Source organism: Sceloporus undulatus, chromosome 2, assembly GCF_019175285.1.
Source record: "Sceloporus undulatus isolate JIND9_A2432 ecotype Alabama chromosome 2, SceUnd_v1.1, whole genome shotgun sequence".
Classification (NCBI taxonomy): Eukaryota; Metazoa; Chordata; class Lepidosauria; order Squamata; family Phrynosomatidae; genus Sceloporus; species Sceloporus undulatus.
Genome location: NC_056523.1, coordinates 277,070,344 through 277,095,907, shown reverse-complemented (window position 1 = coordinate 277,095,907; position 25,564 = coordinate 277,070,344). Strand labels below are relative to the sequence as shown.

The window sequence follows — 25,564 nt, the reverse complement described above, 5'->3', positions numbered from 1 at the left end:
TTTGGGGGGGGGGGTGTTAGAATTTTTAAATATTTGCACATACATATTTTGGAGGTGGGACCAAATTCTAAACATAAAATTCATTTATGTTCCGTATACACCTTATAAATATAGCCTAAAAATAATTTTGTACATAATATTTTAATAGTTTTGAGCATGAAACAAAGTACAGTCAGAAAGCAAAGGTGTTACTATCTCACCCATGCATGTGGACAATGGGGAATTTTGGAGTATTTGGAATTTGGAATTCTGATTAAGAGAGAATCAACCTGTAATGTCCTTGGAAGGACATCTTGGAGGGAAATACTGGAAGAGGGTGGCATAGAAAGGTACAGCCTAAGCAACAGTGAGACGGGAATGCAGTAAGCAAGAGCTTACTGCTTATCTGAGAGGTTAGAAAGAAGATCTCTCAGACTAAACAAATGTTAGTGTTGTATACAAGCTACTAAAAAAATCAAACAGGATTATGTTAAAGCCCCTGGAACTTCTGTTTTCCAAAAATTACAGCATCCACAAAGCTAACTCTTATCAGAATGTTCATCTTTTCCTTATCTTAATGGTTCATTTGCAGTAATAAACACTGCAAGGTTGTGTGCTTTATTCTTACAAAAACCTATAAAGAAATGGTAATTTAGCATATTAAGGCTAGAAAGACTATGGTTTTATACACACCAGGTGCACCTCTATGGATCTTCTCTTTGGTATTATCCTATTGACTGGTGGCCTACAAAAAGACGACAGTTTAACTGTTTCTATTAGTTGTATGCAGGGGCATCATTAAGGGGATTCAGGCCACATCAAGTGACACCCAAGGAGTGGTGATACCACTGCCCTCCAAAATCTGCCTTTTGACAGAAACGGGCTGTGGCATTCATCTACATCCCTTTAAAACACTGAAGAAATGTTTTGAGAGGGATGAGACTCAGTAGAAGGAGAAAGGAGAAGCCCATGTGTTTTTTAAATTAATTTATTTTAAAAAATGTTTTAATTAATTTTAAAAATATTCTTAAATTTGGAGTCAAAGGCTTTCATGGCCGGCCAGCATCCATGGTTTTTTGTGGGTTTTTTGGGCTATGTGGCCATGTTCTAGAAAATTTTCTTCCTGACGTTTCGCCAGCATCTGTGGCTGAAGATGCCAGACACAGATGCTGGCGAAACATCAGGAAGAAAATTTTCTAGAACGTGGCCACATAACCGGAAAAACCCACAAAAAAACATTCTTAAATTTCTTTAAAAACATCACATCTTAACAGATTTTTCACTTTAATCACATTTAACTATGTCCATGAAAATACATTTAGGCTTTGTGTATGACATTGTAATTTAAAGGTATAATTTTAATTTTTCTCATTGTTTTATGTCACAACTATTGTCATTATATTCTGTGATATATGGGAATTATGATTTATGAGTAACAATACAAAAACACTACTAAGGATTTTGTATGGTGTGGTATGGGTGGAGGTCAATGGGATGGTGGTGACACCATGAATTACTGCACCAGATAACACCAACCAATACACTGGTTGTATGGATATAGCTTTTTAAAATTTTGGTTTGGATCAAGAGGCTGAGTGACCCAGATACAGCCAAGCCAGCTATTTTCCCACTGCTAATAACAATGGAGTTATTCAGTGGAGCATGGGATTACCATACTTTAGGGGGAGCATGGAAAAAGCAAAGTTCCAAACTACTCAGGGAAAGGAACAAAATGAGATCAAGCTTTTCTTTGCCTTCATGCTGAGAATCTCTGGTTTTATGGTCCAATGGCAGGCTAGGATTAAGATACATTGCTCTGTTGTACAGTGACAAAGGATGGTTTTCTTGCCCCCTAGCAAGGTCCATATTTCATTATTTCTACTATCAAAACTGGATGCACTAGATTTATTATTTCTGAAAAGCTATCTAATCTAGAAAGCTTTTGAATAATGGGCTGGAGTTGAATAGAGAGAACAGATCTAATGCTTCCATGCAAGAAATCTTAATTTATCCCTGGTATCATATCAGATATGATATGATATTATATCACAATCTGAACTCAGAAAAGTTACTCTTTATCTAAAATTTCTTGACCTGTTCCCTAGCATGCCCAATGGCCAGGTTGGTCATAGAGGAGTCTGGGTTTTGAAGATAAAATAACATTTTCAGCTGTTGACATACACTGGATTTGTTATCAATAGAAATGGATGGCCACAAGAATCTGCATTGGGTGAGTGCATTACCTGTTTCTGCTTATGTCTGATCTTATGTAAAATTCATGAAAAGTTGCCTGCAGGAGGGGAAAGGAGTGGTTAATTTATTCTTCTATTGTGTAAAATAAATGGTAAAAAAATAACCTTGCCTTCTTCACAGGCAAGGCAGTGATTTTCAGGGTCTGGCCTCAAATGAAACCAAACCAGAACCAGGCAGCTAATCTTGTATACACTAAAGCTGTCCTGTATCTTTCATACTGCAGCCCCTTAAGCCCATTTCAACAGCAACAGAAAAAATAGCTTAAGAGCTTGTTGGCTTGAAGTCACCCAGTGAGATTCACAAATGCACTGTGGACTAAAACCTGCATTTCCCCACTCATAGTCTGACCCTGTACTGTTATCTCCTTGAAGGTAGACTTCAAGCATAGTCTTCTACATTAATTTTGTTCTTTAGATATCCCCCAAATGATCCTCATTCAGAAAAAATTAATTTTGTAATTACTTTAAGAATGTTGTAAAAAAATTTTTTTTCAACATCAAAAAGGTATGGAGCATAATCCATAGCTGATATGCACTAGCTTGATCATCTCTCTCTCTCTCTCTCTCTCTCTCTCTCTCTCTCTATCTATCTATCATCTGTCTGTCTCTCTTTAATAGGAAAGGGAAGACTATTTTGTGATTATTCCTCCAGGCTCTCATAAAGTAGCTGAGAGATCTTTTTATTGATTTTTTGTGGATTAAGTTATTATTTTATAGTTATAACTAAATGCATTAAAATATTTATTGTACACCCCCACTCCTATAATTGTTTGCTTCTAAGGGCCAAAACAGACAGACTGGAAAAACTGCCTGCCAGGTGGTTTAGGAGTGTGGTGTTTAGACATGCATGCCTCCAAGATGTCTTGACACTGCCCAGCTTAGATGTAGGCAGTTTCAAGATGCTCCAGCAGCATGGCATTTATATGCCACAGCAGCTTGCAGCTGGCTTCAAGCCACTGTGGGGCAGGAAAAGTTGGCTTTTTGCCGGCTGAAAAGAAAAGTGGATCTTTACTGCTCCTTTTTCAGCTGGTTTCAAGACAGTTTGAGGGCATGGCATGTGATTGCCGTGGCCCCAATCTAGTTTTGGCAGGGGTAGCTTGACTGCCTTTGACGCAGTCTGTTTTGCCCTTATTAGTTAGAAGCTAACTCTGGCGGGCTACAGACCGCCCATTTGGGGTGGGCTGTACCCGCCCCTTTCCCCGGAGTATTGGGGCCTCAGCAGCTAGAACGGCAGCCGCTGAGGCCCCGATCCACCACTTTCCGGGCTGCGGGGAAGCAGCAAAAAGCCGCTCCCCGCAGCCTGGAAAGGGGTGTCCCTGGGGCTTCAAGCCCCAAGGACACCCCGCAGCGGTGGGGAGGAGGAGAAAGGGGCCACTTGGCCCCTTTCTCCTTTGGTCCACTGAGCGCAGCCGTCTGAAGGCTGCGCCCAGCGGACCAAACCAGGAAGGAGCTCCGTATAGAGGTGGCGCGGTCGTGACGTCCTCATGGCGGCGGCCGTGTGGAACGGCCGCCGCCATTTTGTGTGTGCGGAGCGCGCACTAGGGTTAGGGGGTGTGGAAACACCGCCCCTTTCTAGCCCTAGTGCGCGCTCTGCGCGCACAAAACGGCCCGTTTGTAACAGGCCTATGGCTTCTGGGAGCAAAAGTCCAAATTATTGGGGGTAGGGAGGACTTCCCCACTTCTGGCCTTAAAGAGTATTGTTCCCTTATCAACTTGCCTCTGTACTTCAGTCATCTGCTGAAGTCATCCATGGAGGGCTAGCCCTGTCAGAGGGGAATGCACTTTTGACCTGTGACACTCCAGCTCTGGATTACTCTTCACTTTCCAGGCACTGGCATAATTTAAGTTTTGAAACTTATTTGCCCAGACTTTGTAACTTCCTGAAATTTTTTTTTAAACTTGCTGAATTGTATATAGAACTTATTATATATGGTATTTTTAAAAAGTTGCAAATTGGAGCTGCTTCTGAAGGAAGAGTACAGTTTCTAAGCAGCTGTGTTGAAATCACACTTAGCAACGCAAACCTAGACAAGAGTACTCAGAAATGTCACAAAGTTTAACAGGAAGGTGAAAGAAGACCATAGACTTATTGGTTCTTAATTAGTATCTGTAACATTACTATAACACTTTTCCTCTGAGAAGCAGCAGTGCACATAGTTCTTCCCCAAAGTCACCTTATGCTGATAACAATACTCTGAGTAGCATTAACCAAAAAGGTGTGTGTGAAAGAAACTGGGATCCCCACCAACAATATGTAGAGGAATTTATTAGCTCAGCAAGGGGTCTGTGAGAGACTGGGTAACCGTGAGGATCATTTTCACGTGTGTATGCAAAGTCCATTAAACAAAGATTCCAAGTTTAATGAATAAAGGCCTGATACAGACGACCCATCCTCGGGCCAAAACTAGGGCTGGGGAGTGCGTAGCAACTGCACGCTCCTCTGCTCTAGTTCATATGGACGGCGCCATTTTGAAGGCATGCCATCCATACACAGCGCGGGCCAATGGCGTCACGCACATGGACCGGAGCGTGCATGATGTCCCTGTGCTGCTGGGGGGTGCTTGTGGCACCCTATCTACAGCGCAGAAAGGAGCTCCGAAATGGAGATCCTTTTGGGCATGCGCTTTGTTCCTGCGGCAACTATATTGCTGCAAGAACGAAGGGGCTGGGTGGCCCCTTTCTTCCATGGCTGCGCCTGTCAGGGTGTGCGGGGGCATGCAGCCCCAAGGACACCCCTTTTCCAGGACATGGGGAAGTGGTATTTTGCCACTTCTCCATGGCTTGGAAAAGTGCCGGATTGGGGCTGCAGAGGCTGCCGGTGAGACTGCCCTGGCCCCAATCTGGCGCGGAAAGGAGCAGCAGAGACCCACCCCTTTTGGGCCATCAGCATCGGGCCAATTATGGTTTTATCTTATAAATAGTCAAGAAAACACACAGACACATAGTAAGAATTCAATTTAACACACCATACTGTATAAGGCTAATGGAAATATAAGTATGGATAGTGGAGGCTGAGGGTTGTAGGGGGGATGATATTTACTAATCTTGCAGAGGAATCTATGGAAAGTGAGGTGTGGCTCAGACAGCATCTGAGGGTGATACAGTTAATGAAGGAGACCATCTGTGCACACATGAGGCTAGAGTAGGGGTTGATATTTATATCTGATTTCCTAGCCACAAAGGATACTTAGTGCTATCTTGTCGTGTACTAAAGTCCTGACTGTTTTCTTAGGTAATCCACAATGGGATTCTGGAATGACTGAAGGTTTTAACTTCAGAGTAACAAAATCACTGATTGAATTTAAGGTGGATGGATAGGGGAGTTGGCTGGGAACATGTCAGGGGGGGTTGGTAGGAGAAATTGACTCACTTGTCTTACTGGATGGAGACTGTCTTTTTTCCAATGCAAGAGGATATGCACAAAGTCTGGGGAAAGGTGGAGCAATCAGCAAACCCATATAACTTTTATTTTGGTGTTACCTAAATCCTTCACATCTTTTTGGGTCAACATTCCTTTCCCATGGGACACTTCCTAGTGTTTCAAAGATCATTGTGACCTCTTAAAATATGTCTGGCTCTAGTTATGAAAATATGAAACCCCATATACTGTGTGGGGGAGTTGGGTGTGGTAACAGTAGGTTCAGACTGAGAGATAGTGACTGAATCTAGGTGACAGTGTGGAACTCATGGCTAAGTGAAGATTTCAATATTGTTGTTCATTTTCTAGTTAGTCTTACTACTAGGCCACACTATTATAGGTTGAGGCTACCATACTTAGAATTCTGAAATCTCCAACAACCAAAATTCTTTTCATGGATGGCTGAGATAGCGACACCTTTGTTTCCTGGTGGTTCAGTGTTCACAAACTTTGTTTCATGCACAAAATTATTTAAAATGTGGTGTATAAAATTACCTTCAGGCTATGTTTATATGGAGCATATGAAACATGAATGAATTCCGTGCTTAGACTTGGTCCCATCTCCAAGATATCTGATCATGTACGTATATGCAAACACAGGTACTCCAAAATCCAAAACATTTCCGGTCTCAAGTATTTTAGATAAGGGAGACTCAACCTGTAAAGTGTGTCCTCTTTTAAGAATGGAACTAGGAGTGATGTATTAGCATAGAGCTTGGTAGAGCTACCCTTTTGCACTACAACTCCCTGAAACCCAGAGCCAATTTAGCCAACAGACCTCATAAGCAAAGGATATCCAGGAATCCTGGAAGCTAACATCCAAAAATAACTTGCATTCTTTGCAGGATTTTCAGATGGACTTCACTCTGTGCATTGAGAATATGTGTTGTCTTTTTTTAGAAAAAGGTGCTCAGGGGTCATGACTTTAATTATCGGAAAACCTTGTTCTTTCTGATAAGAGAGAACAGGCCTAAACCTCAGAGGAGCCAAAGCAACTGAGGCAAAGACTTTGTAATTGGTCTGAAATGAGATATAATAATTGATTATTATGATTGAGTAAAGAATTTACAAAACCAAAATATGTTTAAGATATATAATGTAGAATCTCAAGAGATGTTGGGAAATCTAGAAGTAAAGATAAGCAGACAACATAACAGAAGGGGAAAAATTATAGGAAAGTTCTTTTGTTTTGTGTTTATGTAATGTATTGTTTGTAAGGTATTGTGGGTATATTAATTTTGTAAGTTTGTGTGCTTTTTAAATCTGCATGTAAAAAAAAAAAACATTAAGAAAAAAGAGACTAGCCAAAGCAGCAAGCAAATTGAGGTGGGTTAGAGAAATTAAGAGAGCCAGTGAGGTGTAGTGGTTTGAGTGTTGACTCTGGAGACCAGGCTTTGATTTCCAGCTCAGCCATGTCAACCCACTGGGTGACCATGGGCCAGTCACACTCTCTCAGCCTCAGAGGAAGGCAGTGGCAAACCTCCTCTGATTAAATCTTGCCAAGAAATCCCTAGGAGAGGACCACACTTCAGAGTTGACTTGAAGGAATCTAATAAAATAGTCTTGTATCTAAATAGTCAGTGGAGGAATTGCCTTATGGCCTGAGCATTCGACTCCAACTCTGGAGACCAGGGTCTGAATCCCTGCTCTGCCATGGAAACTTGCTGAGTGACCCTGCTCAAGTCACACTCTCTCAGCCTGAGAAGATGGTCATGGCAAACACCCTCTGGAGGAACTTGCAATGAAAACCCCAGGATAGGTTCGCCTTAAATGGTGCTCCTTGAAGTCGAGTCAAGGAAGCACATTTTTCTGTCCTGTAGCTTTTATGCTGAGGTACTGCCAGAATCTGATTATGACACAAGTGAGGAAATTTGTCAGATGCTCTGCCCAAATTCGTATCAGGTTCCCAATGGAGGATAAGTCTCCAAATGTAACATTGGCTGTTGCTAGATTTCTTTCAGAGGCAAAGAGGATTCGAGTTCTCTTATGTGTTTTAGAGAAAGCTGATTGCAATCATTTTATTGGGTTTTTTAAAAACTGTACTATGTATTCCTTTTGGATATCATTTTTAAATTTATGATTGGGTTTGTTACTGGATCTAATGGATCTATTGACTGCAATCAAGGATGATGATGATGATGATGATGATGATGATGATGATGATGGTGATGATGATGATGATGATTAGCTTTAGGGTCACCATACCTCAGCTTGGGTCCAGGCCAGATGGGTGGACTCTATTAAGGAGGTCATAGTTATTAAGGGGTTGCAGGAATTAAGCAGAACAGGAGGGCAGAGGGTCTTGGAGATGTCTCCTTTATAGGGTCACCATGAGTCAAGATCCACTTGAGGGCAGTTAACAACAACAAATAATAATAATGTAGCAGAAAATAATGGGACTAGAGACCCTTCAAAGCAGAAAAGTATGGATTTATTGATTACGTATGGGCCTCTAGCAAAATTGCAAAGAGAGCCTTGAACACAGATTCTGTCAAGTTTTATAGCAACTCACACAGGGACAGGAAGCTCTATTCCCCCCTCCCCTCAGATCATTTCTTAATGTTCATTTCTCCATATAGGTCTACATTTCAGGAAGCAATTGTTATGGTACAGTCACTGTGTTTTGGGAAGAGGGAAATACAGACTGCTTGGTCCCAGATGCAGAGCTAGCGAAAGAGGCAACTGGATGTCCTTGAGCATGAGTCCTGACGAAAGCAGGCAACTACATTTGTCCCTCCATATTCGCTAGGGTTAAGGGCACAAGACCCCCGTGAATATGGAAAAAACTGCAAATAACAAACATCATGTTTTTACCTGATAGGACACCTCTCTAGGAATCTCTAGGTCCTCCAGTGCAACTCTGTGATCAACATCTGACAGACACTGACCATAAGACTGCACTGGAGGAGCTACAAAGGCCTAGTAGAGTAGTCTCTCTAGGAATCTCTAGGTCTTTCAGGGCAACTTTTTAAGTTAAAGTTGACCCTAGAGTTGCACTGGAGGAGGGCCTAGATATTCCTAGAGAGAATATACGTATTAACCAAATCTGCGAATAACCAAACCTGCAAATATCAAAGCCCCAAATATGGAGGGATGAGTGTATTATTATTGCTTTTTGCAGAGTCTCCGGTGGCTATGTAGCCTGATCCCCGAAGAGCAGTCCTATAGACTCATGCATTTTTAATGGCTATAAGCAATTGACTGCTTCAATAATAATAATAATAAGTTAGAAATTCCTTCAAGGCACACAAGAGAGAGAGAGAGACATTGAACCCTGCTCTAGCTCTCTCTCTGTCCCCAGTGTCTGGGTGATAAGACTGAGGGAGCTCCCTTGAAAAAGGGAAGATAAACACGGCAACCTCGCCCTCTGAAAGGGCTCTGAGGGCCAAGTCAAGGGCGCGTGTCTGGTTGGCAAACAAAAAGCCACCCTGGCCCTTCTTCTCCTCCTTCCCCTCCCTGGCTGCCTTCTTCCTCCGCCAAGGCTGGAGGACTTGCTGAAGAAGGGTTTGGGGCTGGTGCGTTGTTGTCGTTGCTCCAAGGAGAGGGCCGCAGGAAGAGGAGGGACCAGCTGGGCTTTGGCACGGACTCGGGCCCCTCGGAAAAAGCTGCCTCACAGCCGCCCCTCAGCAGCCCAGTCAGCCCACAAGCCACGCAGGTCCTGGGGAGAAACTGGGGCCCTCATGTCGCAGCAGCAGCAGCCCCCCAAAGGCAAGAGGCAGGCTGCCAAGGGCGGCAAAGCGGTGAGTTAACGGGACGGGAATGGGGCCGCCTTTGGGACTCCACTCTGGGGCAGGGCTTGGGGACTGGGGCGGGGGGGCGCCGCTTGTGGGCTCTGGGTGTGGGGGATGTGGGTCAAGGAACCGGCCCTGGCCCTGGCTGCTTTGGCGTCGGGCGCGGCCGGGCGGCTGCGACTCCGCAAATTGGCCAATTTCTTTTAAGCTGCGTCCGCACTGCAGAAATAATCCGGTTTGGCACCCAGGATGCCACAGCACTGAGTCACGGCACCCCTGAAACTGCTGTGGCCCAGTGCTGTGGCATCCTGGGAAGCGGAGTTTGAGGGGGCGCCTGGAAAACCCAACTTCGCAACTTTGTCTCCTCTCGAGGCTCTCTCTCTCTCTCTGACTCAAGGAGGAAGCCCCCTCAGCCTGGGAAGCCCGCGGCCCGCCATTTGTCCACAGCCACCTTCCCCCTCCCAGGGAAAATGGAGCCTACTCTTCTTGCCCCTCTCCTCCAGACTTCTGGCTCTCTGCATCCCTGCCCTTGGATTGGGTTTCCCAACAGCCTAGGACGGGCTGCTTGCCAAGTCCATAGGTACCATGCTGGGCATGCCAATCCCATATGTAATAATGATGATGATGATGATGATGATGATGATGATGATAATTTATTTATATGCCACCTCTCCTGCAGGATCAAGGCAGCTTACAATATCAAGTAAAGCACAGAATAAAATACAACATGCAGTTAAAATACATGTCCCATGCTGGCCTTGCCAGTTCCATCATATGCACCATGCTGAGCCCGACTTCTCAGCCTTAGGACCAGGCTCCTAGTGTGATCCCTTGCAATTTAGAAACTGATGGATGAGTGATAAAAACGTCTGAGCTTTGTACAGTTGGCCCTCCTTATCCACAGATTTTTTATCCATGGATTCATGTAACCATGGCTTGAAAATATTCCAAAAAGTATAAATTCCAAATAGCAAGCCTTGATTTTCCATTTTATATAAGGAACACTATTTTTCTCTGCCATTATATTTCATGGGCCTTGAGCATCCACTGATCTTGTTACCCACAGGGGTCCGGGAACCAAACATTGATGGGCACCAGCTTTGCTATGAAAGCAACTGGGAATCCTGCAGCCCTCCAGATGTGGTTGGAGTGGGACTGCCAACATTCAGCAGAGCCAGTGGTGAAAAAAGCTACAAACTGCAGTGGCAATTACATTTGGAGGGCTGCACAATTCCTGTTTTACAGTGGCTGCTGTGAGAGATTTAGGAGAAACAGACTGCAAATAATTCCCACCCCTCTGCAACGTATTCGAAATGAGTCACTGATCTTCTTTTGCTCACACACTTAATCGTTTTCAGAGACCAAAGAGAGAGGGTAAGCCTGCCTCTTCTTGTTATTTTTGGTGGCACCAAAGCAAAGCCTGGTGTCACTACAGAGTACACTTCCCAGAGTTCCATAGCACTGAGCTTTGGCAGTTCCAAGTGGTATCGAACTGGATTATTTCTGCAGTGCGGATGCAGGGGCCCTGAAGGGTAGCATGTAAAGAGGGAAATTGGGAGAGCTTCTCTACTTCCCACCCCACTGCCCAGAACGTGGAAAGATCTTGTAGCAGCTTTGAGACTAACTGAAAGAAAGAAATTGGCAGCATGAGCTTTCATAGACTTCAGTCATCTTCCTCAGATGCATAGACTGTAGTCTAGGAAAGCTCAATGCTGCCAATTTCTTTCTTTCAGCTGGTCTCAAAGGTGCTACAAGTTCTCTTCACATACTGATTCTACAGATTAACATGGCTATATCTTTGACTACAGAACTTGGAAAGGAGAGGATGACAGATTTTGAGGCCCTCCAGATGTTTTGGACTTCAGCTCCTGCAATCTATTCACTAGGCTGGATAAGATCGAACTCAAGTCCAAAAACAATTTGAAGGCGGAAAGGTGCCCAGGGCTGTAGGTGGACACTTTGAAAAGAAGAAAATATGGTATTCCTCAATCCTTCATCTGAGGACTGTAGGTAGCAGGGATTACAGTTGGCCTTTCTTATCCAAAGATTCTGCCTCCACTGATCCATCCACTTCTGGAAAGTATTTTTAAAAAATATCCAAAAAGCACGCCTTGATTTTGCCATTTTGTGTAAGGGACACCGTTTTAGTACACCATTGTATATAATGGGATTTCAGCATCCATGGAATTTGGTGTCTAAGAAGGTTCTGGGACAAAAAACCCCAGTCAATAGCTATGGCCCGCTATAGATGTGTGTCTAGATCACAGCTTGGCAAAGTAAGGCCTTCTACATGTTGCTGAAATTGTTATGTGCCTTCGAGTTGTTTCTGACTTCATGGTGGCCCTATCACTAGGTTTTCTTGGTATGACTTGTTCAGGCAGGATGTGTTGCCTTTGACTTCCTCCCTGGCTGTGAATTGCCCAAGGTCACCCAGTGGGTTTTCCTGGCCAAGTGGGGATTGAACTGTTGTCTCCAAGTATCCTAGCCCAACACTCAGAACACTACACCACACTGGCTCCTGCAAATGCCTTGAGCCTTCACCACTAATCTGATGATGGGAGCTGCAGTCCAACAGCATATGAAATTTTGTACCCACACTTGCCCTAGGGCTATGGGTGTGTGAGCAAAAGAAGATCAGTGACTAATTTCTAATAAGTTGCAGAGGGGTGGGAATTGTTTGCAGTCTGTTTCTTCTAAATCCCTCACAGCAGCCACTTTAAAACAGGACTTGGAATTGTGCAGTCCTCCAAATGTAGAATCATAGAATCGTAGAGTTGGAAGGGACCGCAAGGGCCATCCAGTCCAACCCCCCTGCCATGCAGGAAATCTCAATCAAAGCATCCCCGACAGATGGCCATCCATCCTCTGTTTAAAGACCTCTAAGGAAGGAGACTCCACTACACTCCAAGGGAGTGTGTTCCACTGTTGAACTGCCCTTACTGTCAGGAAGTTCCTTCTAATGTTGAAGTGGAATCTCTTTTCCTGCAGCTTGCGTCCATTGCTCCAGGTTCTGTTCTCTGGAGCAGCAGAAAACAAACTTGCTCCCACCTCAATATGACATCCCTTCAAATATTTAAAAAGGGCTGTTATATCACTTCTTAACCTTCTTTTCTCCAGGCTAAACATCCCCAGATCCCTAAGTCGTTCCTCAAAGGGCATGCTTTCCAGACCCTTCACCATTTTAGTTGCCCTCCTTTGGACACGCTCCAGTTTCCCAATGTCCTTTTTGAATTGTAATTGCAACTGCAGTTTGTAGCTTTCTTCACCATTGGCTCTGCTGACTGTTGGCAATCCCACTCCAACCACATCTGGAGGGCTGCATGATTCCCAGTTGGTTTAATCACAAAGCTGGTGCCCATTAATGTTTATGACACCAGGTCGTTGCTAGTCCTTGAAGAGATACAAAGCACTTTCCCCCTACAGTTTCTAAATTGCAGGGGATCACACTAGTAGCCTGGTCACAAGACTTGGAAGCCTGGCTCACTAATCCCTGTGTGGCAGCTGCCTGTATCTCCAATGTTTTGATGGCAGGTACTTTGGATATGCTCAAAGGTATTAAATATGTCTAGGCTCCTGCTGTGGTGGTTATATAAGGAGCCTACTTGAGTTGGTTTCTGTGTGTAGTGGCACCAAGAGGCCCAGGTCCCTCTCCAGGAAATGACTTGGGTACTAGCCCTTCTTTTACAAAATAAATAGGGGAGGGGCTTAGCATTTAGAGCTCCTCCCATGAAAAGGAAGCATCAGACTGGTGTAATCTTATCCAGCATAGTGCTAAACTTCTGGGACAGCGATTCAGAGAAGAATTTGAATTATGCTTCTAATGTTGCAGCAAATGCAGGCAGTTGCCAGTATGCTTCCTCATTTTGGCACCTCCCTGTGTCCAAAAAGCAGAATTCATTATGGCAGCTTTGATTCCTCCAGCACAGTGTTCCCCAAACTGTGCCCTTTAAGAGATTTTGGACTTCAGCTCCCAGAAACCTAGACTATTAGCCAACATGGCTAAGGCTTCTGGGAGCTGAAGCCCAAAATCTCTTAAAGGGCACAGTTTGGGGACCAATGCTCCAGCAGATGTGGGTTATCCCTTCCATGATGAAGTTTGTTACAGGTGTGATGTTGGGGTCTCTGCAAGAAAACATATTCATGATAGTAAAGTACAATAACATCCCAAATCCTTAAAGCAGTGACTTGTTGGCCCAATCGTGGTTTTGTAGATTTTGGATGCTATTGTACCTCCTGTAAGGTGAGTAATGTGTGGAGCAGTGACCAGTGTCTTGTTAATAATAATAATAATAATAATAATAATAATAATAATAATAATAATAATGTGTTTATTTGTACCCCGCTCCTTCCCAAGATCAGGGCGGCTCACAACAAGTAGTTAAAAACAGAATAAATACGTACACATCAAACATCCAGTTACAATAAAAAAACAGGCTAAAATGCCCCATTAGCCCAACCTCTTGGCCACGAAAGAGGAGGGAGGCCCACGGGATTTTTAGTCGGGGAATGCCTGTTGGAACAGGAAGGTTTTCAGGTCCTTCCTGAATTGGGCCAGTGTGGTAGTCGAGCGGAGCTCGGTGGGCAGCATATTCCAAAGGGCTGGGGCAGCAGTGGAAAATGTCCTCCGTGTGGTGGAGGCTAATCTAGCCCAGGGACCTTCAGTAATTGCTGCCCAGACGTTCTGAGGGTGCGAGGCGGAATGTACGGGGAGAGGCGGTCCTTTAGGTATCCTGGACCCAAGCCATTTAGGGCTTTATAGGTAATCACCAACGCCTTATATTGAGCCCGGAAGCGGATGGGCAGCCAATGGAGATCTTTCAATACCGGTGTTATGTGGCTGGTCCTGGATACGCCAGTGACCAGCCGGGCTGCCATATTCTGCACCATTTGCAGCTTCCGAGTTTGGTATAAGGGTTGCCCCATGTAGAGTACATTGCAGAAATCCAATCTCGAGGTTACCAGAGCATGTACAACAGTGTCTAGGTCCCTCTGGGCCAGGTATGGGCGCAGCTGGCGAATAAGCCGAAGCTGATAACAGGTGCTCTTGACCGTCGCATTCACCTGGGCAGTCAGGTGAAGCGACGAGTCAAGAAGCACCCCCAGACTGCGCACGGAGTCCTTCACAGGGAGCGTGACCCCGTTCAGGACAGGTGGAACCACCGCCATTCCTGGACCAGGGGAACCTATCACTAGTACCTCCGTTTTCTCTGGATTCAACTTGAGTCGGTTTTCCCTCATCCAGCCCATTACTGACTCTAGGCAGGCCTCGAGAGAAGAGACCCCATCCCCAGTCACTGCATCAGTCGGAGACATAGAGAAAATGATTTGGGTGTCATCAGCGTACTGATAACCCCGCGCCCCATGTCTCCGGATGATCTCTCCCAGCGGTTTCATGTAAATGTTAAATAGCATGGGAGACAGAATGGCCCCTTGAGGGACCCCGGTTTTAAGGGGCCTCTCGTCGGAGCACACGTCTCCCAGCTGCACCATCTGGGACCTCCCAGAGAGGTAGGACCGGAACCACTGGAGCGCAGTGCCCCCGATTCCCACTTCTGCCAGGCGCCCCAGAAGGATACCATGGTCTATGGTATCGAAAGCCGCTGAGATGTCCAAGAGCACCAACAGGGACACGCTTCCCCTTTCGATGGCCAGACGGAGATCATCGACCAAGGCGACCATGGCCGTCTCAACCCTGTGACCCGCCCGGAAGCCAGTTTGAAATGGGTCTAGATAATCAGTTTCATCCAAGACCGTCTGAAGCTGGATCGCAACCGCCCTCTCGATCACCTTTCCCAAAAATGGCAGCAGCGAGACTGGCCGATAATTATTGTGTACCAGGGGGGTCGAGGGAGGGCTTTTTTAGAATCGGTTTTACAATGGCCAATTTAAGTTCAGATGGAAATTGCCCTTCCCTCAAAGATGTGTTGATAATCCGGTGCAACAATGATGTTGCCACCGGCCCCCCCTGGGCCGCTAGCCACGAGAGACAGGGATCGAGAGAGCAGGTTGTTTTCCGGACACTTCCGACGATCTTGTCCACGTCCTCGGTACTCACCGACTCAAACCGATCCAGTTTAATGGAGTCCACGGAGGCTCCGGATACCTCTACTCTAGTTTCTGCTCTAATGTCAGCATTAAGACCTTCGCTTATACGAGAGGTTTTATCCACGAAAGTCATTAAATCGGTCACAGCAGGCCTTAGAAGGTTCAAGGATCTGGTTCAGGGTGGGAGGGAGCTGAGTTAGCTCCCTGACCACCCTGAACAACTCTGCTGGACGTGACTCTGCGGACGCGATACGAGCACCATAGAACGAATTCTTTGCTGCTCGTATCGCCTCTCCGTAGTCCTTTAACAATTGGGCTAGGAGAGCCTTGTCATCTAAGCAAAGGTGTTTCCGCCAACGGTACTCTAGCCGTCGCAGTTCCCGCTTCCTTGCCCGGAGATCTTCCGTATACCAGGGCTTACACTTGGAAGCAGGCCTGAGAGGGCGCTTGGGAGCGATACTGTGTCCCTAGACTGTCCCTAGCCTTTAGGGTCAGGTAAATACACTCAATATAGGACGTCTGTCGGATGTGGTTCCTGGTGAGGGACACGGTGTTCCTATGTATCAAGGCCACACACCCCCCCCCGCCCACCTAACCTGCGCTGGTCCTTCACCGAGAACCCGGCAGGCAGGGCCTGAGCCCACACAGCGTCTCCTTCAGGCCCAAGCCAGGTCTCGGTAATGCAAGCCAGATCACATTTTTGATCCTCCAACATATCGCGGAGGATGTGGGTCTTGTTGTTTACTGATCTGGCATTGCACAGGAGCAGCGACAGGGATTGTGGCACGGCTGGAGCAACCCTCAGGTTCCTAAGGTTGGGATAGGGACAGGAAGGAGGGATAGATATGATGCATCGATCTCTCCTTCCCCTGGAACGCAAGTCCCTTCTCCCACCGCCATATCTCCCCCTGCCCCACACTACCTCAATAGGAGCTCCGCTCGTGATGGTGTTGTCCCTTCCCTTCCCTCCCCGGCCCAGGCATCCCCCGCATCCACAACCTCCCCCCCACCCCTCTATGGCCATATGACGAGCAGAGGTGAGCCACCCCAGGCATCCTCTGCTCTCAGGCTAGCCCAAGCCTCCCTAACCCTATAAAAGCTGTGCAACTGCGCAGTTGCGCAGCAGCGGTGCTCCCCAGTCCCTGGGCGGCACTCCCGGGGCGGTGCGCAGATGCGCACCTCCGACACCCCGGGAGGAGGCCGCCCGGCAGAAGGCGCAGCTCTGGTGGCGATGGTGGTCCGGCGAGGAGGCAAAGGGGGGCGTGTCAGGGAGGGACCGGTTGCCTGGCTTTATACCCGCCGCTCTCACCTGGCGGGCTCCTCCCTGCTTCCCCCCAGGTGTCTCTTAAAGGCCTACTCGCTTTCTGGCCGCCAAACGCCAAAGCCAGCAAGCGTCCAAAAGAGTCCCGCCGCGGTGCTCCCCAGTCTGTGGGCGGCACTCCCGGGGCGGTGCGCACATGCGCACCTCCGACATTCCGGGAGGAGGCCGCCCGGCAGAAGGCGCAGCTCTGGTGGCGACGGTGGTCCGGCGAGGAGGCAATTAATGGCGCGGGGGTTTCCTTGGCAAGAATTATTCAGTAGTTGCCATTGCCTTCCACTTAGGCTGAGAGAATGTGATTCCCCCCAAGGTCACCCAGTGGATTTCCATGGCCAAGCAGGGATTCAGATGGTAGTCTCCCAGAGCCTTAGTCTAACACTGAAACTAGTACACCATGGTGGTATCATGGAGGCAGGGAGCCCAGGAAAAAAATCCTTATCCTCTCCTACCTCCTCATGGCCATTCTGAGTTCATCCTGCATAATATTTTCCCCATACTAGTAGTTCTAAGGAGTTTATCACACGGGAGGAATTTCTCTTAATTTTGAATGAAAAGAAAGTGGGGCCAGAACACATTCACGTTAATTTGCTAGTTTAGTGAATTTATGTGAATTCAAATTGCATTCGAACTGAGTTCCCATTGCCCGAAATTGTGTGTGGTAGTCTATCAGGCAATAACGTTAAACCCCATGATTGCATTCGGATTGCCATTGGATTATACTTCCAATTTCCCTTGTCTGATAAACTCCTAATTCACTTCAAGGGGTGGGGTGGGGGGAACTCAAATGCTGCATCTGCACTGCATGATTCAGTACTATGGGATCCTGGGATGTGTAGTTTGTTGTGGCACTAGAGTGCCCTCACAGAGGTGTTTGAATATCTCACAAAACCACCAATCCCAGAATTTCCTCATATTGAGCCATGGCAGTTAAAGCAGTATCCAGCTGCATTATTTCTGGAGTGCAGATTCACTTTTTAAATTTTTTTATTTATTCATTTCATTTTTATGCCACATTTCTCCCAGAAAGGGACCCAAGGCGGCACACAAGATTAAAAAAACATTTTAATCTGCTGCTTACTTTGTTTTGATTGTATACTAGTTAATATTATAGTAACTATTTTATTGTATGAAAGTTAGTATTGATTGATTATATTTTTATATTGTATTGTGTTATTTTTGATATGAAATATAAAATTATTAGTAGTATTATTATCATTTTAGAGCTATTTTAATTGTGTAATGTTGCTGTTTTAGATTGCACACCGCTTGGCGGGTTTTTGTTCTTTATTTCCCTTTCTTTCTTATTTTAGTTGACCCTTACTATGTAAAGCACTGTGCAAACTTTACAGCGTTCTATAAATAAATGTTAATACTTTTTTATTTATTTGTATTTTCAGCCCTAAAGGCTTTAATAGTAATGTTAATAAAAACTTTACAGTAAGAATAAAAAAAGTTAAAATCTTATTAAAACAGTATACAGTTAACATCAAAGCATACAGAAAGTTGAAACATAACAGATGGAGCCAAAGATAAGGGGAACAACTTTGCTAAGAGGCTAAAAGTAACAACAAATCTGTTTGCTACCAGAACTATCATGGGGTTTTCTTGCCAAGATTTGTTCAGGGGAGGTTTGTCCTGAGGCTGAGAGAGTGTGACTTAAGTTGCCCAAGGTCAGTGGGTTTCAGGGTTGAGCTGGGAATCAAACTCTGGTCTCCACGGTCATAGACTTAACTCTTAAACCACTAGGGTTTTGCTGGGAGACTCCTTTTTGTAGCCATTCCTCGGAACAACTCTTGTCAAGAAAACCCCATGATAGGTTCGCCCTTACGGCCGCCATAAATACGAAACAACTGGAAGGCACACAAGTTACACACCCAGAAGTTTGCAGAGAGCAGCATTACGCAAGGGCAGCAGCAAGCCTTGCTGTTTTGGGAGGGGAAGAAACTCAAGGGACACGCCTGCTTTCCAGGGATTGGGCAAAGGGACTTGTTAGACAACACCTCATTGACCAGGGGATGTTGGGAGATGTAGTCCAAAAGCTAATTCCACCCCCCCCCCCCAAAAAAAGTCTGCAACTGAACCTGGGGAGTCAGCAAGCCTCTCATTCAGTGGCCCCCAAACTGTGCTCTTTTTTTTTTTGGACCTCAGCTCCCAGAACTCTCAGCCATGTTGGCCAAAAGCCTGGGATTCTGGGAGCTGAAGTCCAAAATCCCTTAAAGGGCACAGTTTGGGGACCACTGCAAGTCTAATTCAAAAGCTACAGGATTCCTTCTTTCAATCTCCTGCAAAAAGAAGAGGAAGAGAGCCCAGTGTGGCGCAGTGGTTGGAGTAAATGTCTTTTATGCATCTGGGCTGTTGGGCCAATAAGGGTTACTAGGGTTTGGGGAAGGGGGTCTTACTGTAGAAGAGTATTGCTCGCCATCGAGGGACACCCAGGGTCCTTCCCGCAAAGGAGGACGGGGCACCGCCAAATGGAGGACAAGATGGAGGACAGGGCTAAAGAAGAAGCAGCTCGAAACACTCCTGGAAATGTCAATTCCTGCTTCTTAGCCCTGCTCAAAAGGGAGAAAATTCCTCCTGGGCAGAAGGCTGGAATGGAGGACGGATCCTGGGAAAGGAGGACACCTAGGGAGCCTGGAAAGTGGTCATTTAGGAATCCTTCCTGGGCAGAAGGCTGGAATGGAGGACAGGTCCTGGAAAAGGAGGATGCCGGCCCCCCCTTGAAAAGTGGGCTTTTGGGAATCCCCCTCCTGGGCAGAAGGCTGGGATGGGGGACAGGTCCTGGGGAAAGGAGGACGCCGGCCCCCCTTGCTCCCTTGTGGCCTATGCTTGGGATCCGTGGAGGGCTGGGCGGCTGGAGAGGGGCCCGCCCAGGCCTTTCCCTTCCAAGGGGTCCCGCCCTACTACTCTTCGGGAGGCAGGGCAGGGATCCGGGCGGCGCTGCGGGTTGGAGAGAGAGCGCGGACTGAGCTCCAGTCTGGGAGGCAAGGAGGGAGGCAGCCCCAGCTGAGTCCCAGCCATGGCTTTTGCAAGCTGGTGGTACGCCACTGTAAGTACTGAAGGCATGGAGAGGGAAAGGTGGAGGCCCTGTCTTTGCTTCAGGGGGAAAGCTGAAAGCTCTTGGGGCGAAAGTTGCATCTGCACTGGAGCAGTAATCCGGTTTGGTCTCCCTTGGAGGGTCATGGCTCCAGGCGAGGGGATTCTGGGCATGGTCGTTTGTTGTGGCACCTGGAGCCATGACCCTCCAAGGGAGACCAAACTGGATTAGTGCTCCAGTGCAGATGCACCCTCAAAAAGACACAGCTGACTGCCTAGCTTCCTCTGAGGATGCCTCTCCTGTAGCAGAGGAAGCTTCCACCCTGTTCTGGTATGCGGAGGTGAAGCTGGTCCCTTCCTGCAACCTTATTCAGGTGAGAGTGTTTGGGGATGGGTGAGCCAAGAGAGCATGGCCCAAAACACACTGCATCCACTTGCAGGAATCCTGGGAATTTTATTGTGGCACCAGAGCACTCTCTCTGACAGAGAAGGTTGAAGGTCTTACCAAACTACAGTTTCCAGAATTCCCCAGCAGGGCAGTTTAGAGGTCTCAAACTGGATGAATTCCTGCAGTGTGTTTTGGAACTATGTTGGAAGAGTGGGGTAGAAGGAGGAGAATAAGGGTTGTGACTTGATACTACGCGGCCTCTGATTCATGGCAGCCAAAAAGACAGACTAATGGGTCCTTAAGCAGATCCTTCAGCGGACCTCTTCCTGGAAGCCAAGATGGTCAAATTGAGCTATCCTACTTTGGCCACATCTTGAGAAGGCATGGCTCATAGAAAAGATGGTAATGCTAAGAAAAGTAGGAGGCAGTAGAGAGGAAGACCATAGTGGTTCTCAAACTTTGGTCCTTAAGTGGTTTTTGGAGTACAGCTCCCAGAAGCCCTTGCCATCTTGGAACTCTGGGAGCTGAAGTACAAAAAACCTGAAGGCCAGAAGTATGGGAATCACTCGGCTGCATGGATTGACTCAATTAGGGAAGTTACTGGCTTGAATTTACAGGACCTGAGCAGAACAGTGGAGGATGGGGATTTGGGTCCAAAACACACTGCAGAAATGAGCTCCACTTTAACTGCCCTGGCTCAATGCTAGGGAATCCTGGGAATTGTGGTTTATGGTGGCATCAGAGCTGTCTCTGACAGAGAAGGCTCAACAGTTCCTAGGATTTCCTGGCATTGAGCCAGGACAGTTAAAGCAGTCTCAAAGTGGATTGTTTTTACAGTGTGTTTGGAGATGTTTCCTACTTACCTGGCAGGGGAGATACCATAATCATGAAGTTAGTTTTCCCAAGGTGAGGCACTCCAGATATACTCACCCCAAATGTGGAAAACTCAAATGCATAATTTGTAGTTTCCACAATAGGCTTGATACTTCTGGGATCTAGTTTTTGCACTGAATCCATTTCCCCCCCCCCCCTTTTGAATAAGTGGGAACTTGGTAAGCCTACTGATTCAATGAGTGTTAGCTGGGTTTTAGAATCATAAAATCTTAGAGTTGAAAAAGACCCAAAGAGCCATCCAGTTCACCCCCTGCCAGGCACGAAGACACTGCCAAAACACTGCAGACAGTTGGCCATCCAGCCTCTGTTTAAAAACCTCCAAAGAGTCTCCACAAGGCAGTATATTCCACGGTCAAATAGCTCAGGAAGTTCTTCCTAATATTTAGCTGGTATCTCTTTTTCTGTAGCTTAAATCCATTTTTACCTTTTTCCTGAAGTATTTATTAATAATAATGTTTTTGGCTAACTAATACATAGTTCTTCATTCATTAAACTTACGGAGACTAAGGCCTTGTGTCAGTTAAGGAGCTGAGAAACTGGTATTAAATATTTTAGAACACTCTTGGTTGTCTGGTCTTGTTTTTGTATAAGACAGTCAAACTTTTTCATATGCCTCCTCATGATGGAGACTAGACATCAATCCACATGTAAAGGGAATGTAATGTAACTGGCAAATTGCCTGCTTGTTATTTTGGTGGTATATTTTTTTGAGTTCTTGCTAAGCTTATCGGTTCTTCAAAAAGTTCAACAACTTTCCCTTGTAGCATGGTTGTAATTAGAAAAATAATGAGCTAAAACTTCAGAAACAGTAAAAAAAAAAAACCCAGGCTTCTTTTTAAAAATATTCTGAGTATGAGTATGACATAAGATGATTATTTTTAAAGAAATCCGGTTTGCTTTAAGGACTTTACTCCAAGTTGTATTTCTAGCTTATTGTAGCATTCCTTGCAATAATTTATGACATTTTGAAGTTTGGATGTTCCTGTCATTCAAGACCATTCTAAGCAAACCTACAATTAGTGTTTTTTGTTTTTTTGAAGAAGAGCCTTCTGTATAATTTGCTGATTTTGCAAACTTTAGCAAATACTTGTAAAATCGTTTGTGTGTGTGGGGGGGGGGGGGATTGCTGTGTGCAGGAGTATAGAGAGGAGGGGGCAACAATTTTAACAATTTTGTTCCTGACTCTAAATTTCTAGCATTGCAGAGGGTGAGATATTGAAAATAATTCACACTTAGAATACTCATGTTTGCAGTATTTTCTTGGTAACTTTGTCTGCCCCTTTTCTTTGGGTGCCTAAACTATGCCTCTGAATGCTCAACTGAAGTTTTAGGTTACTACAGTGCTAGAAATTTGAGGACTGAAGAACAATTTAATGGAGGGACAAAATTCTTATTCTTGCACTCTGCAACTTGAAGACAAATACACACCCACACACGCCCTTGATATAGAGAACCTCACTAGACTACTTATTGCTGTTTTACTAAGGGTGTGCTCAGACCATTGGATGCTGCACATACCTAGTTGTTCATGACTGCAGAGATCACAGATAAGAGTAACATTTACTAGTTTACTGACTTTGTTGGTCAAGTTACCAATGTTTAGCAAGCAAAATGTGTGCCTCTTTCTTTTTGGTAGATTAAGAAAATATTTTATTAAAAGTACAGCAGTTTTAACCATTTCCCAACAGCTGGATTCACAGCCCAACCCTATGCATGTCCATTTGAGATGAGTCTTAGCAAGTTCAGTAGAATCAATTGCAACTAGATTCTTATTAGATAGTCACAGTTTAACCCCCCCCCCCCAGCAAATTTAAATACGTAGTGATTCTTCCAGGATGCTTTTTGTAAGTCATTGGTTAGGGGGGGGTGCGCGCGCGCTTCAGGTTGCCTGCAGACTTATGCTGACCGCATCAGTTTCATAGGATTTTCTTAGGCAAGGAATACTCAGCAGTAATTTTGCCAGTTCCTTCCATCCTTCTTCATTCTGTTAATACTAGTTTTTTGTTTCAAGTCACTGGCTTATCTCCACTACAGAATCAATTAGCAGGTATAGATGAAAGTTAATTAGGGTTGGGCATTCATATGGAGAGGCATGCTGAAGCAGCTGTTCATTGAATTATACAAATTGTGCTAATGAGCAAGTGAATGACAAAAACCACCCAGATAGTCTCTACACATAAAAGGAGTTGAATCCAAAGCCTCTTATTAGCTTTAAAACTCTCTCGGGGCTTGCATCTGAATGAATAATTATCATTCACCTTTGCTTTAGAAGATGGTACAGGAAAGCAAATAGAAACCCAAACCTTGGCTTCTGCTTAGATAGACAAAATATATTTAAATAAAACATGCTCCCTGAACCAGTAATTAAGTGCAACAGTATAGGCAAATCTCTTATGATGTGTTCTAATATGGCCAGACAGCTACTGCACAAAAACAAACAAAAGTCTTATCAATATTATTTAACTTCATTATGCTATAGGTGATACCGCCCTGCCGAATGTGCCCCAAACACGCCGTTGTGCAAACTTGGCAAACAGAATGGTCACTGAGAAGTCTGACTGGGGTAGTGCAGAGAAGTTAACTATGTTTTCAAGGCTATTGCCACTAAATACAGTCAGTCCCCTCTATCCACTGATTCAACCATCTATGGCTTGAAAAAATATTTTTAAAAATCCAAACAGCAAACTTTGATTTTGCCATTTTATATAAGGGGCACTATTTTACTATGCTATTGTATATAATGGGACATGAATATCCATGGATTTTGGTGTGTACTCCCCAGTCTTGGAACCAAACCCCAGTGAATACCAAAGGCCTACTGTATACTTCAGCAATATTATCATTACAGGGGGGAAATGTAGGCCAGTCTTCTTCCCAGAATCCTGTTTTCAGTGGGGAAAATGGCAAAGCCCTTGAGAGACACAGAGACACTAGCACTCATGCACAGTGAACAAAAAGGTGATATTAGCAATTGTTTTTCTGGACATTGCTGAATATTTTTGAATGAGTAAAAACACTGATATTTGAATGTCACAGTAAACTGTAGATTATTATTATGAGAACACATCGAGGCAAGCCATAGGTTTATTTGCACCCCTATCTGTTTGCTTCCTAGGAAAGCATGGGAGCTCACCAGCTCATTTGCACATGCCTAACAGTGAATCCAGTTGGATAATCTTTGAGGACTGAGAAGCCTACCCAAGAGCCTCAATTTTTAAACGTTATGTTTCAGACAATATACATTTTATATCGCTCCTAGTGGTGGTTGGTTATTTTTCTTCCTCTCCTTGTAGAATTATGCAACTAGTGGACTCTCTTTGGTCTACTCCAGAAACAATGGAAAGTAGTGAGAGTCAGCCAATAAAAGGGAGGGGGACAACTGGCAGAGGTTGTGGGGTGCATATTGCCCTCCAAGGTCTCATGTGGAGGGAATATGCCTCCCTATCCCAGGTGGGGGATCTGGCAGGGTTGTACCCATGCCCCTGACCATTTTGGCATTCCTTCCTTGATCATTTTAGGTCCCAAAGGGGACTCTCTTTAACCAATAAATGAACCAAAGTACTGTATCACTTTCAGTGGCTGGGGGCGGAATCAATTGTCCCCATGCACAATTATTCATCAAATATAAAAAAAAGCATACATTATTACACTGATACCTCTTCTATCTCTTATGTAGAAGAACACAATGTATCATGAACAAATGGAAACCCAAGTTTTTCTTGAAATTCTAATATGGCTGATGGTTAGCATGAAATAGGAGATGGTTGCTTCTCCTGCTACACATTGTTTTTATCATTTAAGCCTGTAATACACAAACCTTTTATGGGTGCCTGTGGGCTGAATTATGCAATATATAAAATACAACAGAACCACTACACTGCATATGGATAGGAGATGTTGAAAGCTTCATGCTGCCAATGACTTCTTTTCCTAACCCCCCATCCTACCTATGGAGGCCAATTTTATTTATTTAAAAAAAGGTAATTGGTGCAAATGTATGCTGTGTGTGCATGTGTGTCTATGGAGGGGATTTACGAGATGTAGTTATAGCATAGAAGATTCAGATTTTCCCTACTTATACATAGGGGTCTTCATGTGGATCAGGATCTTGTATGCTTGCTTGTAGGTAAAAAGGAAAGAGAAGCCCAACTGTACAGTACATATTTAGCTTGTTAAGCCGTTCAGTTCCTTGTCTTCTAGTTTATAAGGTTTAGCTTGTAGATCAAGGAGTCCGAACTGACAGGTGTGGTTACTAAAAAACATACTTTGTATGCCACATTATTGTGCTTCGTTGAACATCGTTGTAAATGCTGGTGAAGAAAACAATGTTTGTTTGAAGGTTGTATGTTCATGTCTGGCTTTGTTTTTCAGTTCTATTTCAGCTCACATGATTTCTTCTGATTGCTATGGCTTTACACATTGAAACATTATTGTTTTATGTTGGAGATATAGTAATAAAAATGTAGTTCTAATTCAACACTATTTGAAATAATAATATCAGTA

General features: G+C 45.0%; 1 protein-coding gene and 1 pseudogene across 5 annotated transcripts in view; both read left to right on the top strand.

Annotated features, from left to right (window-relative positions):
- Nucleotides 1–9,024: 9,024 nt before the first annotated feature.
- CAST (calpastatin) overlaps nucleotides 9,025–25,564 on the top strand; it is a 98,490-nt gene continuing 81,950 nt past the window's right edge. For 3 of the 5 annotated variants that reach the window (XM_042448317.1, XM_042448318.1, XM_042448319.1), the window contains exon 1: nucleotides 9,025–9,389. In XM_042448317.1, the coding sequence (XP_042304251.1) occupies nucleotides 9,330–9,389 (60 nt within the window). In that variant the 5' untranslated portion in view covers nucleotides 9,025–9,329. The remainder of the gene's footprint in view (nucleotides 9,390–25,564) is intronic. The other 2 variants (XM_042448320.1, XM_042448315.1) reach the window with 2 other exon arrangements.
- LOC121924499 lies at nucleotides 21,023–21,162 on the top strand (annotated as a pseudogene).